Source organism: Eptesicus fuscus, chromosome 5, assembly GCF_027574615.1.
Source record: "Eptesicus fuscus isolate TK198812 chromosome 5, DD_ASM_mEF_20220401, whole genome shotgun sequence".
NCBI classification, from domain to species: domain Eukaryota; kingdom Metazoa; phylum Chordata; class Mammalia; order Chiroptera; family Vespertilionidae; genus Eptesicus; species Eptesicus fuscus.
In genome coordinates this window covers 27,789,939-27,804,663 of record NC_072477.1, presented here as the reverse complement: position 1 = coordinate 27,804,663, position 14,725 = coordinate 27,789,939, and the positions used below count along the sequence as shown (strand labels likewise).

General features: G+C 48.8%; 1 protein-coding gene across 1 annotated transcript in view; it reads left to right on the top strand.

Annotated features, from left to right (window-relative positions):
- The first annotated feature begins 3,457 nt into the window (after positions 1-3,457).
- Positions 3,458-14,725, top strand: part of PLEKHH1 (pleckstrin homology, MyTH4 and FERM domain containing H1) — a 44,543-nt gene continuing 33,275 nt past the window's right edge. Inside the window, exons 1-2 of the mRNA XM_054715971.1 lie at positions 3,458-3,469; positions 11,509-11,666. Of these exons, the coding sequence (XP_054571946.1) occupies positions 11,541-11,666 (126 nt within the window). The 5' untranslated portion in view covers positions 3,458-3,469; positions 11,509-11,540. The remainder of the gene's footprint in view (positions 3,470-11,508; positions 11,667-14,725) is intronic.

Genomic DNA, 14,725 nt, shown 5'->3' with positions numbered 1-14,725 from the left:
GGCAGCTGAATCGATGTTTCTCTCTCATCGATGTTTCTAACTCTCTATCCCTCTCCCTTCCTCTCTGTAAAAAAATCAATAATATATATATTTTTTAAAAATAAACAGAAGAGCTATAAAACTCAGCTATAAAGAACATTATTGGGACAACTGGGGACATTAGACTATGTCTTGCATCGAACATGATAGTATTGCATCAGTGTTAAATATTCTAAGTGTGATATTAGGGTGTTCACCCTTGTTCTTAGGAAGGTACATGCTAAATATTCAGGAGCAAAAGGTCGAATAATTGTGTAAAAAGGGGGGATAAAAAAGTGGTATGAAAAAAGAAGATAAAGTTGTGTACAACTAATTATCAAATGGGTGAGAGACAGAGAGGGAAAGAGAGAGAAAGTGGTAATATGTTAACAGTTGGTAAATCTAGGTGAAGAGTATGTGGGTAATTTTTTGGTAACTTCTGTAGATTTGAAATTTTCCAAAAAAAAAAGTTGGGAGGAAAGTTTGAGGAAAAAAGAATAGCTATCACTTATTGAACAATAATTGGATCCCAAAATTTATGTAACTCTTTTATCTGACTTAATTCAGAGAGAGACGTTACCATTCTCATATTAAAGTTAAGGAAACTGGGTCCCAAAGAGGCTAAGGAACTTGCCCAAGGTTACCGAGCTGGGATTGAAACAGACTTCAAAGCAGGGGGCAGTCACACAGAGGAGTGTGGTTAGGGGAACTAACCTCTAACACTTTCTTGAGCCTTTCTGTGCGTTAGCAATGTTCTAAAACTGTCCGTGCACATCAACTCATTTAATGCTCCCTTCCTAACAGCTGTGTTCTTTGTGAAGTCACTTCACTGGGGGTGGGGGTGGGGTGGCAGGGAATGAAGGGCGAATCACACACGTTGATAGAAGTGTAGGTTGGTGCAGTCTCCTTTGAGAGTAAGTTGGCAGCATCTGTTGGAATTTAAAATTCCCATTGTGTTTAGAGCCGTAATTCCACTTCTAGGTATTAAACCTTAAAGATAGTCATACATGTGGAACAAGAAGTATGTACAAAGACAGTCATTGCAGCAAGATATATAATAGCCAGAGATTGAAAACATCCTAAATATCCATCATTAAGAATATTAGGGGACCATCCTATATAATAAGAGGCTAATATGGAAATCAACCGAACAGCGGAACGACCGGTGGCTATGACACGCACTGACCACCAGGGCACAGATGCTCAATGCAGGAGCTGCCCCCTGGTGGTCAGTACACTCCCACAGGGGGAGCGCCACTCAGCCAGAAGCTGGGCTCACAGCTGACAAGTGCAGCGGTGGTGGCGGGAGCCTCTCCCACCTCCGTGGCAGCACTAAGGATGCCCGACTGCCGGCTTGGGCCCGCTCTCCCAAAGCCATCAGTCGGACATCCCCCGAGTGCTCCCGGGCTGTGAGAGGGCACAGGCCAGGCTGAGGAACAACCACCCGCCCCCCCTCCCCCCCCGAGTGCACAAATTTTGTGCACCGGGCCTCTAGTTAAAAATAAGGCGTCTCTATTTGTGCTGATATGTCACACTCAGAGTCAACAAATGGTAATGTCAGGGGAAAAAAGCAAGGGATATTTCCTAGTGTTGAAAGAAGGATATGAATACATATGCATTTATGAATACATGAATACTTATGCATGCATAAATATCTTGAAAGGATACACACAAAACTAATGACGGCCCTGGCCGGTGTAGTTCAGTGATTAGAAAGTTGACCAGAAAGGGTCTTGGGTTCGATTCTGGTCAAGGGCACATACCTGGGTTGCAGGTTCTATCCCTAGCCCATATACAACCAATCAATGTGTCTCTCCCACATCAGTGTCTCTCTCTCTCTCTCTCTCTCTCTCTCTCTCTCTCTCCTTTCCCTCTCCTCCTACTCTTTCTAAAGATCAATGGAAAAAATATCCTCGGGTGAAGATTAATAAAAAAAGATACCAAACTTACAACAGTAGTTGCATTTGGGGAGGAGTGATGTGATGTGGGGGGCAAGGGAGAGGGTGGGAGGAAGACTTTTCATCGTTAGCCCTTCTGTATTATTTGAAATTTATACTATGTCATGATTACCAATTCAGTGAAGGAATCTATGAATGAATGAATCTCCCTTACAAACGGCAGACTTGCTTTTGGGCTTCCTTAGGCAATTTCCAGAGTGTTGAAGGGGACAGGAGAGGCCAGCGTCCCAGACTGTGAATCTATGTGCAAGTTCAGCCCCAGGAGTCCAATTGGCCCAGTTGAACTTTCACCCTTGGCCACCTGAACTACTGGGACCATCTTTTCATAATGTCTGGGCTCTCAAAACTGTGCATGAGAATCACCTGGGGAACTTGTTAGCCGGGCGATTTGCCAGCTTACCTCCAGAGATTCAGATTCAAACCTGGGGTGGAGCCAGGGGATCCCTCACCACCACCTGGACTGCGTCTCTTTATTAAAAAGCCCCTTTGGAGAATCCGGTCCTGGTGTTGTTTGCCTCTGTTCATTCCTTTGGGGAGGAATGTTTTTACCCCATTCCCACCTATCCTAAAATTGAGTGATCCACACATCCCCTCACCCCACCGTGTAGGATTATACTGGTGTGAGCTGAGGGACTGTAAGCCCTTGAAGAACAAGGGTGCACTGAAGAAACTGCCATAGGCAGTGTCCGGTGTGCCTTTCTGCCTTCTGGGCCGGCTCCTTTAAATAAGTAAATACATACATACACACATACATACATACGCAGGCAAGTTACCGTGGGCTGCGGTGACTTTTTTTTTTTTCTTTTCTTTCCAACTTACAAGTCAGAACATTGGTCCCCGTGGGACAGATGGTTTGCAATTAGAACTTCGGCTTAAACATCTGGGCGTTAACGTTTTCGCAGGTCGCCAGACCCGGACTGGAACCTCCTTCGGCGGTGGAGGTGCTCGGGGGCTGGTCTTGCGCCCTTCCTGCGAGGGTCCCACGCTTGCTGGGAGCAGGACATACCCAGGGGCGCCCTCGCCGCCCCTGGTGGCAGCTGGTGGCGGCCTCCGCAGAGAGCTCGGGGACGGAGATCGGGAGAGCCCCCCGCCCACGGGCCCCACCGCCCGGGCCGGGACGGGACGGGACGAGCGGAGCGGAGCGGAGAGGTGGGAGCGGAGCCTGCTGAGGTCATTTCCTGTGCCCGTCCGCGGGCCGCCGAGCCCCGCCGGCGCTCTGCCTTTAAGCGGCGGGCGGGGCGGAGGGAGCGCGGCGGAGCGTTGAATGGGGCGCGGGGAGGTGCGGCTCGCCTCGCCTCGCCTTTGTGCGGCCAGCCTGCGGGCACCCTCCAGGCCCCAGCCTCTCCCCGCCCCGCCCACCCCGACCCCTGCTGCCGAGGAACGGAGACCCGGCGGCCGCTGTGGACGAAAACGACGCAAGGTCAGCGGCGGACGCGCGCGGAGGGCGCGCGGGTGCCGGGTGCGCGGCGGGGACACCCGCGAGCTCGGCGGAGGTGAGTGGCACCGAGCGCCCCTCGGGCAGGGACGGGCTGAGGGCGTGCGCCGGCCCGGAGGGTGTTTGGCTGGGCGGGGAGGGCCGGCTCCCTGCGGCCGGAGGGCGATCCTGGAGCAGGTGCCTCTCCACCTGGAGCCGAGCTCCCTGCCGCCGGGAGCGCCGGGAGCGCCGGGAGCCGCGCGGGGCAGGCGGACCTGGGAACGCACGGAGAGGCGAGGCGTAGGCTTTCTGGGGAAGACCGGGATTTGGGACCGGCTGGATCCAGTTGCTCCCGGGAGGGGCCCTCGGAGCGTACTTTTGCAGGCGTTCCGCTGCGTTGCCTGTGCTCTCTCTCCGTTTCACCCCTCCCTCCACCCTCCCCACCTCATCTCAGATTGTTCTCTTCTGTGATTTCTCGGTGGTTCTCTTAGGGCTCCTAGAGGCAGGTCAGCCGTGCAGAAAAGAAAACAAGTTGGGCGTCAAGTGACACCAAGAGCTTTGTGTCCTACGAGCCTCAGACAGGAATCGGTCACCGGGGACCCGGGGGGGGGCGGCAGAGGCATGAAGACCCTCATCTGAGAGTAGAATCCGCCCTCTGTTGGATCTCTCCCCACCAGGACATCTCCATAAGCTTTTACTGTGGATCCACCTCGTAAAAAACTCTTCCAGGCAGAGCCGTAGTTCCAGCTAAAACTTCTGCTTGAAAGATCATTTTAATAACAATTTCAATGGAAAAGTCATGGGTTCCTTCATCAGACTTTTTGGGACTATATCTGATATGGGCCAGGCACTGTATATGGTAGCATCACCTAACACTGTATAAAACACCGATCCTAATGTTTCTACATATTATTATCTCCATTTTACAAAAGAGGAAACACCCAGAAAAATTATTTGCCCAAGTTCATATAACTAAAAAGTGGAAGAGGCCAGACCCAAACCCAAGCCTCCTAAATTCCAAGGGGTTTGGTCCACTGTCCAGTCACCCTCCCTCCAGTAGGCTGCTGGGGTGGGTGGGATCTGCTCAGAGTTGGGTTACGGTGGGGTACACCCTGTGCTCCCCAACTCATTAAAACTAACAGCTGAGAAAATGGGATGCCCCTGCCCGCTCCAGGAATCACCAGCCAAGAGGGAGAAGTTTGTACCTTCCACTCTCCTCCCCTCCTCCCCCTGAGCGCCCCCTCCTAGTCCCTTCTTGTCTCCGTGAGGCTGCGAATCTGTGTGCAGAAGCTGTGCTCGCTGTGGGCGGCACGGTGCCTTCTGCGTGCTGATGGCAGGGTGCCTTCACAGCAGCCTGGCTGCTGAGCCTCCAGCCGGCATTCTCAGGCCAGCCCAGCAGAGCCCTCCCTCCCTTCGGTCAAAAACTAATTCACAGCTGCCCCCCTCCCCTCCTCTGTGGAGAAATGGGCACTTGTTGCTGGCTGGAGTATGAATTAGAATAGCCTCAAAGGAGGGCAGTTTGGCCATTTAAAAACGTAAATTGCTTAACCCCGCAATTCCATTTCTAGGACTTTGTCCTTCGGATATATTCTGATGTGTATACTCACTGAATATTCATTGCAGCATTGTTTATTTTAACAAAAGGTTTCAAACAACCAAATACCCAATGAGAGACTCGTAAATACAGTCACGCACCACTTAACGATGGGGGTATGTTTTGACAAATGCAGCGGTTGGCGAGTTTGGCGATTTTCCGATTTCATCGTGTGCGAACATCACTTAAACAAACCTAGGTGGTAAGCTTACTACACATTAGACCCGTGGTCGGCAAACTGCGGCTTGCGAGCCACATGCGGCTCTTTGGCCCCTTGAGTGTGGCTCTTCCACAAAATACCACGGCCTGGGCGAGTCTGTTTTGAAGAAGTGGCGTTAGAAGAAGTTTAAGTTAAAAAAATTTGGCTCTCAAAAGAAATTTCAATCGTTGTCCTGTTGATATTTGGCTCTGTTGACTAATGAGTTTGCCGACCACTGCACTAGACTATCGCTCCTAGGTTATAAGCCTGGACAGCATGTGACTGACTATACAAAACATGAGATTAAATCAATCACAAGACAAAGTGAGGCCATTAAGAGACTTTAATAAGTAGAAAGAGTACAGTCTAAAATAACAATAAAATGTATTGTGTAGTAAATACATAAACCGGTAACAGTTGTTATCACCCAGGATTATGGACTGGACATGATTGTATGTGCTGCACTTTTCTACGACTGGCAGTGCCGCAGGTTTGTTTACATCAGCATCCCTGCAAACACATGTCATGTGCATTATGACGACAATGACATACCTAAGCGAAAGGAATTTTTCAGCTCCATTATCTTTTGGGAACCGTTGTACATGCACTTCATCACTGACTGAAGCATTATTATGTGGCACATGACTGTAAAATCATGTAGTAGACACACAATAGAATACAATAAAGCTGTTAAAAAGCATGGAGGGGAAATGTGTATCGATACAGGAAGAGATGTGTATTAATACAGGAAGATCTCTAGGTTACATTAAATTCAGTATGCCACCATTTTATGTGTGTGTGTGTGTGTGTGTGTGTTTGTGCGCACACGCGTGTATGCATGCAACATATACACGAATGCTTGTTTATACACTGAATATCTCTGAAAGACACAGAAACCCTTAACAGTGGTTGCCTCGGAGTAGAACTATGGATGAAGTACAGGGGTAGGAAGAAATCTTACTTTTCATCATTTACCTTTTGGTTCAGCATTCAGAAATAAAGAGAAAGTCATTTTAAAAAAATCCCCTGACCTCTTCCAGATGGAGCTGGTGATACATCCGCGGGTCCATCTCATATGCCCAGGGCACGGTGGGCTTGCCTTTGTTTGCTGATAGTAGCCATCATTTATTGAGTGCTTACTGTGTGCCAGGCTTTAGTAGTATTTCCTTTAATTCTCAAAAACACCCGGCAGAATGTGGTCTGTGAAACTGCCAACTTTGTTTGGTTCAACCTAATGTTATTACCCTCTTTTGCAAATGTTATTACCCTCAATTTCAAAATGGAACTGATGCTCAGAGAAGTTGAGCACATGATTTAAGGTCACAGGGTTAATTAGGGCTGAGCCAGTATTCAAACCGAGGCCTGTTTGGCGCCAGAACACGGGATCTTAATGACGATACTTTGCTGTTCCTCCTTACTGGTTTTGTTCTCAGGAGACGCTCCTCCCGGTTGTCCTCGCCCCTTCTGTGGGGCACCATCCTCAGAAAGGCGGCACAGAGCGCTTCCTCTCTCACAGTTGGGCAGGTGACAGTCTAATTTAGTGGAGCATTTTCAGAAGGTGGTTGTAGCCCATCACTAGCAAGTGGAAATCACAAAAGGTGCTCACACAGAGGGAGTGAACCGTAGTGAGGTGCTGTGGGAGAGCCCAGTGGAAATTCAGAACAGGGTCCCTGTTACCCTCTGATGCATCGACCTCTGACCTCTTTCTTTTAGGCTCTTGTATTGATTGGCCCCCTTTGCAGAGAAGTTCCAGGATATTCAGCCTGTAGACCTGAGCCCAGTGGTCGGCAAACTGCGGCTCGCGAGCCACATGCGGCTCTTTGGCCCCTTGAGTGTGGCTCTTCCACAAAATACCACAGCCTGGGCGAGTCTGTTTTGAAGAAGTGGCGTTAGAAGAAGTTTAAGGTTAAAAAAATGTGGCTCTCAAAAGAAATTTCAATCGTCGTACTGTTGATATTTGGCTCTGTTGACTAATGAGTTTGCTGACCACTGCTTTAGCCTCACAAACCACCAATCTTCATTCATCTTTATGGGCCCGCACATTGCACGTAGGAATCACTTAACAAAAGTGGGTTGAGCCCTGGCTGCTTTTGCTCAGTGGTTAGAGCATCAGCCCACGGACTAAAGGGTCTTGGGTTCAATTCCCAGCCAAGGGCACGTACCTCGGTTGCAGGCTCAATCCCCGGTCCTGGTTGGGGCGAGTGAGGGAGTCAACCCGTCGATGTCCATGTGTTGATGTTTATCTCTCTCCCCCCTCCTCTCTCCCTTCCACTCTTCCTCTAAATCTCTGAAGATCAATGGGGAAAAAATATCCTCAGCTGAGGATTTTTTAAAAAGTTGGTTGAATTAAATTTAATCTCGGCATTTTGTCCATTTCTGATCAAACTCCTCAACTTGCCAGAGCCATCCCAGGTCAAATCTGTTTTCTCTGATGCAGGCCCCAGAGTCTAAAGTCACCTGATAACTAACTTCGTGTCCTCTTTTCACCCAGCCTACCCAAAGCCCCTTCCTCCGAGGCATCTCTCTGCCGCCTCTGTGGCTGTGCCAGCCCCGGGTGCTGGGGACTTAGGGAGTCCAGAGCAGGTGCCAAGCCGTGGCAGTCACTTGCCTCACGTGCGAAGCAGTTTAGCACGCTGGGCACTAGTGGGAATCGAGAGAACTGGTTTCACAAGAGTGGCCGTGAGTTGATAATTGTAGCTGGATGGAGGGTACTTGTGGATTTATTGTACTGTTCTCCCTACTTATGTGTGTTTGAAGCTTTCCAGAATAAAAAATGAAAGAAGTGTTGAGCTTGGTTTGGTCCCGGTCTCATGTCCCTTCTCTCACTCCCGCATCTGTTTTTGCCATCGATGTTGTACGTGTGTGAGGCTAGCCTGGCAGCATGAGACTCCACCGTCGCTGCTGAAGCATCTTCGTGGAAGGAGGATGCTCTGTCTGTTGGGAGGTGAGGATTCTTGGCCCAACTCTGACACGGTATAGCTGTGTCTCCGAGCAAGTCACAGAAGGGATGAGTTTTCTCGTCTGCTCCTTGTCCTGCTTCTCGGGGATACTGAGAGGGGAAGGAAAGAACGATCGCCGGGGGCAATGCTTGGAGAAGTTAAGGACCATTCTCTAAATGTATTTCTGCTCGTCCTTGTGCATCTTCACGGGGAAGTACAAGAGCAAGGTGACTTAGCAGGTGAGATTCAACTTACTGGCACCTTCCCTTAGCATCTCCGGTTTTATAGCTGCTGCTCTGACCACCTGCTTCTGTCGAAAGAGCTTCCGGGCCTCGTGCTTGCCAGCAGGCACCTTGTTCCAGATGTGTTTCGAAATTTCTTAGCTCTCCTCCCATGTGGAGGCAAGCCTGGCACGAGGCCAGCCCTCTGGCCAGGACCCCCCAAGGCAGGGAGAGGATTAGCCGGCCCCTGACTGGTTCAAAACCATGATGTCGTGAAGATGCTTGACTGGGGAAAGCACTCCCTTCGGTCTAGGTGTGATCTCGGATGTCAGGGCTAGGCCGAGGCCAGTGATGTGTCTGTTTTCTTTCCAGAGGCCCTGGAGATTGTGATGATTTGGGTTTCTACTCTCCCCCATGGAATCAGAGCCACAGCTTTGACAATAAGAGGCAATTAAAATCCACCAACCTCTTTCCACACCACAAAACAATTAAGTTTCTCCTGCCCCTTGGTTTTACTTGGGTGCTGATTTCTTTAGCCCTAGGCTAGGTGTAAGACCTTCGGATCCTAGTTTCAGATCTATCACCTTTTTTTTTTTTTTAATCTAAGGAAAAGCAAAAACTCCCTTCAAGGACAAAGCAAAGCAAGTGCAAAGCCTCGGGGCCTTCTCTCCAGGAGGCCCCACAAGTTCTGTTTTGTCTTTTCAGCGGTGACCTTAGCTCAGAAGGTCATGTTTTGTTTCTGTCTTTTGTCTTCCTGCCCGTTCCTGTTGGTCCAGTCCTTTGAGGTGGGGATGGCTGGGAGGTCACAATGTCGGGATTGTGTGGGATGACAGTTCCGGCAGAGCAGGGCTGAGATCATACGTCCAGTGTTCCGAGCAACCCAGAACCGAGAGCCCTCAGACACCAGACCTGTCAGTGGTTTCATTGTTGGGCCTTTCTCTGCGGATCTATTGACCCTGTTTCTTAAACGAGTCGTCGGGACGCGTGGCAAATGCCTGTGCTTGTGGAGTTTATGGTGTCAGAATAGTTGAGACCATAAACTGGAAAATCCGGAATATAGGCTCCTCTTAGCGCCAACGATCCTGAAAGATCTTATAAAATATTTCTTTCCTCCTTAATAATCCGCCCCACCCTTTGTGAAATCAGAACCTTTCCAGTTTCCAGGTGGGTTCAGAGCACAGTGCGTAAGAACAGGGGCTTTGGAATGAGGGTCCAGCTGTGGGACTCTGTGTAAGCCAGCCAGTCCCTCGGCTCCTCCGTGTCCTCAGGTGGGTCCGGGGACTGGCGCCCACCCCGTAACTCATGGGCTGTGAGCACTGAAGAGCACACGCGCCTGGCGTACGGCAAGAACTCAATAAACGATAGCTATTTGTGGTGTGTAATGGGAGAAAACTATAGAAGTCACATGTGAGGTGAGAATCGGTATTGGTGGTTAACCCATTGGGGACAGGGTCTCCGGGGCACCAGGGTAATCCTAGTATTTGGCGACAGTACAGGAGGTGGCTGGGTTTTCTGAGGCCATGTGGCTCCTGTAGAAAGGGAAAGGGGGGTGGGGGGGTAACAAAATAGTCAATTTGCATTACGGAAAATTCCAGGCATGTATTCAAGTAGAGAGACCAGTATAAAGAACCCTCATAGACCCATCACACAGCTTCAGAAATTAACGTTTTGATGCCCCTGTGTAGTGTGGCTCAGTGGGTTGAGCGTAGTCCTGTGCACTGAGAGGTCACCCGTTTGATTTGCAGTCAGGGCTGCAGGCTCAGTCCCAATGGAGGGCATGCAAGAGGCAGCTAATGATATCTCTTCTCGTCTCTCTCTCTCTCTCTCTCTCTCTCTCTCTCTCTCTCTCTCTCCTCCTCCCCCCTCCCCTTCCCCTCTCTCCCCCTCTTTATAAAATAAAAAACATTAAAAAAAATTAACTTTTTGATAAATCTTATTTCATGTATCTCCCTCCCCTCCATGGAAGTGTTTTAAAGCAAATCACAGATATTATCATGGTACCTATAAATCATTTGTATTTCTAACAGATGACATTTTAAAAATACCATCCTAAAAAAATGAACCATCATTCTTTAAAATCACCTAATACTTGCGTTATCCTCTGTCATGGTTTGGGACAGACCACAGTTACGCTTGTTGCCAAACGTAACTATTGGTAGCGCTTTAGGAGGTTTTTTTGGTTTTTTTTTTAAGTCCTGCGGTGGCCGTGTCCTCCAGCCCTTCTCTCCTCTGTGCTCACCTGTGCCTGTATCTCCTCCCCCGCGTGCACACATACATCCTTCCTTCTCTCATTCCAGCTCCGTTTGTCTTCTCTAAAAGATGTTCAGGGGACCTCTGGGTAAATTCCCCTGACTGGAGAAATTATAGGTGTCTTCTGTTCTGAATTCGTATAAAGTGTTTCCCAAAGATTTGTGGCTTTCTCCAGCAGCTGCAGCAAAAATATCTACCATTTTCTGGTCTTTATTTCATAACTTAAAGGAAGGAATGAGAATCTGTTCCCGAGCAGGACATTCAATGACAACCACTGACAAAATCCCAACTCAATAGGAAATTCAAAGCATTACCTTTTCTTTCCATGTGTCCCCATCTGAAATCCACACAGCTGTGGCAGAACCAGGACTGACCTGGAAACCAGAGTTTTGCCTTCAGTTAGCTGATTGAGCTCAACATCCCGCCCCCATACACCCCCACAGTCGGCCCCATTTCCATGCTCCTGTTTATCTGTAGACTGATTAGCTATTGTGACTGCATTGTAATTTTGCAGTTAGACTTTCTTGAAAACGGCAAAGACGAGAGACCTCTGTTATGTATCTTTGCATCTCCAGTGCTTAGAACAGTGTCTGGCACATAAATGTTTGTTGAAGGGCTAAAATCTTGTTACATGGAATTATTGAATGAAAAACGAATGAGCCCCATGTTTCACTTTTGCAAAAATGATACTAGGTTCTCGTTATGGTTTCTCGGGTTTTGTGATCCCCTGAAGTTGCTCAACGGACTTAAGATAAGACGTGACACACCGAGCTAACGACGGGGGCCATGGGACAGAGGGACGGGCTGACTTACCTCCCCAGCTCTGTTTTTCTCTGGTCTCCTCTCCTCCTTCCCCACCTAACCCTTCCTCCCACACTTATTTGTCGTTTCCTCTCTCTGTGTGCTGGTTCTCAGGGGCCCCTGAATATCCAGAAGTTGATTCCATCATGGCTGAGCCCAAGGCAGAGACCCGGACCAGCATGGACTGGCAGAAACGCTACCTGGCCCTGGAAACCCAGCTTGTGCGGTTCCGCCTGCAAGCCAGCAAGATAAGGGAGCTGCTTTCTGACAAGGTGAGTTCTGGAGATCAGGGAGCTGCCTGCCCTCACTGCAGGGGTCCGAGTCAGAGAGGGCCAGCATTAGAGAGCGAGAGTTGGGGAGGGTGATCTTCCTTTTTTGGGGGGTTTATTTTATTTATTTATTTTTAATTGAAATATATTTGACATAACATTGTGTGATTTAAGGTGTTCGACATGTTAATTTGACACATTTATATATTATAATATGACTGCCATCATAGTGCTGATTAGAAGCTCTATCACATTATACAACTATCATTTCTTTTCAGTGGTCGGAATAATTCTAGTCTTGTAGCAAGTTTGATGATTATAATACAACTAGAGGCCCAGTGCACAAAATTCATGCACTGGTAGGGTCCCTAGAGGCTGCCGGCTCCAGCTGGGTACTCCCTCCCTTCCCCTGTTTGCCTGTTGCCACCACCGCCACTGCCCGCCAGGGCCTCCCTCCCTTCCCCTGGCCAGCCCCGCCTCCTGGTCGAACTCCCAGACAACTCCCGGTTGAGGGGACAATTTGCATACTACGCTTATATTATATAGGATACTGTGGTCTGTATTCACTATTCTGTGCATTTGATCCTTAGGGCTTACTACTCATTGCAGGAAGGTGAGCTTTGAATAAGATGTTTTTCACACATGCAAAATGAAACTCACCCAAGGTAGTTGTTGTTGGTTTTTTTTTTTTAAGACCAAAATCAAAGCTGTCACCTGGCATTCTTCCCTGCTCTGCTTCATCGCAAGGCACACCATTGAAGTGACACAAATCTTGGTTCTCTGAGTCACATGTGGCTGCAGTGAAGGTTCTAATAATCCCTTAACATCTCTTCAGTGGTGGGGAGGAGGAGGTTTTAGGAGAGAAGACTGGAAACCTCCATCCTACTGCTCACCCTCTACTAAGCATAGGAGCCGAGGAAGGCAGCTTGCTTTCCTGGTGACAAGGACACAGGCTTTGGAGCCAGACTTACCTGGCTCGGCCACTTACTAGCCCTGTGACCCTGAGCAAGTCCCTTCACCTCTAAGGCAGGGCCACAAATGTCTGCCTGTTGGAGTTATTTTGAGAATTTTACCAGATCACATATACAAAGGTTCTGGCATAGAATAGGTTTAAATGGGTACAATTATTATCTTTACAGACTTGGATGGGCTGGTCTGGGACCACCATTTATAATGTTTCTATGGGAGGATACATTCTAAATGGCTGAGGTGTTGTTGTTTTTTTATGTTTTTATTGACTTGAGAGAGAGAGGGAGGGAAAGGGAGAGAGAAATAGAAACATCTATGAGAGAGAATCATGTATTGACTCCTCTGGCATGCCCCTTACTGGGGATCAAGCTAGCAACCCATGTCTGTATGGGAATCGAACCCGGGACCACTAGGTACATGGGCCAATACTCGGCCAACTGAGTCACACTGGCCGGGCTAAATGGCTGATTCTTTGGAGCATAACCCATCTAGAGAATAGACACCTGCACTTAAATATATATATATATAAAATCTTAATTGAATCAACCATTCTCTCTATAGTTTTGTTTATAGTATCCATCTGCTGAGCAAACCCTTCTTTCACAGCATAAAAGTAAAGTTCACTCCGCCCCTCTCCAAGTAATGTCGAAGTCTCGATGAGTAAAGCCTGAGTAAGTGACCTGTGTTCGGAATAGGCCCGCAACCTGGAGCCCAGGAAGATAGGTTTCTGGCGTCACCTCGACCTTTTCACTGCTGAGGGGCGTGGCCCTGGACTAGCCAGGACTAGAACTCGTGAACCTTGGGCCTGTTGGCATTGCATTCTCATTCCGGCTTTGCCGAACAGGTTGGCAGGGTTCCTGCGGGTATGGTTCAGGCGCTGCAAACATAAAGGGCAGAATCCGACACCTCGGGGAACAGGAAGCGGGCCTTGGACAGGTGGTTCTCTGGACCGCCTGTGCCAGAAACCTGCGTGCTTGTTAAGCAGATGCATTCCTGGGCCCCACCCCAACCCTCCTGACCCGAGTCTCCTTGTTAGTTTGCATCTTTAACAATCTTCCAGAAATGGGTTTCAACACTGCAGAGCTTGAAAACCTTGCCTTAGGTAACGGTTATTGGGAAGGTGTGTGAGGGAAGGCAAGGATCCGTGGGGATCAGCCAGCGGCTCTAAGCACATCTCAGAGGGAAGAGACTTCCTTTTGGTTATATGGACAACAAATAACTAAAACGTGGCTGTTATGAAACACCCAGGCACACTGCATTAAACGTTTAAACTACCCTTCTCAGTTTAAAGTTGCACAGTGAAAAAAGGGGAATCCTCAGCGGGCAAAATAAAGAGGAAAAACCCACGTGGGACTCCAGTTCTGGCAGCTGAGTGGGATGGGGTGTGTGACTGGCCTCCCTTGAGTCATGAAAGGCTTGAGGCTTACCATCTGTGGAGATAGAAGTGAGGTCTGGCCATTTGGAAGCTGGGCCTGACACCGAACCTTCCCTGTAAAGTCAGGCCTATTAAAGGGCTTCACCCTAAATGAAAAGGTGACAGAAAACATCCACCAGCCCAGGGGGATGGCGGGACAGCGTCTCATACTTAGCCAAGGCTCTGGGCCAAAAAAAAGCGCCCTGAGAACCTGATGATAATGGTTTAACATTAGAATGGATACTGTCTGTGTGACTTAGGAACCCTAAATCCTGGGCCAGAGGTACCGGGAGACCTTGTAAGAACAGACACAGAATCCCCATGGGGGGGCGGGGGGGAGCCTCAGAGAAGATGAATATATGATCTAAAATGACTAAATATTGAGAGACTAATGTGTGAACTTAATATTTTCATTAATAAAGAGCTCTACCACCACGAACTCCTGCCGGGGCTTTGCCCCAGGGCCCCATTCCGCTGTCCTTCTAGTGGATGCCTCGAGCACCATGTGCCCAGAGGAGGTCCTGGGGGGCAGCAGTGGGACCTACAGACAAGACTTAGAGCCCTTTCTCTCCTTCCTCGTCTATAGTAAGATACCAGGGCAGCCCCACAGTCGTGTATCTCTATATATAAAAGCCTAAGCGACCGGTCAACTGGTCGCTATGACGTGCACTGACCACCA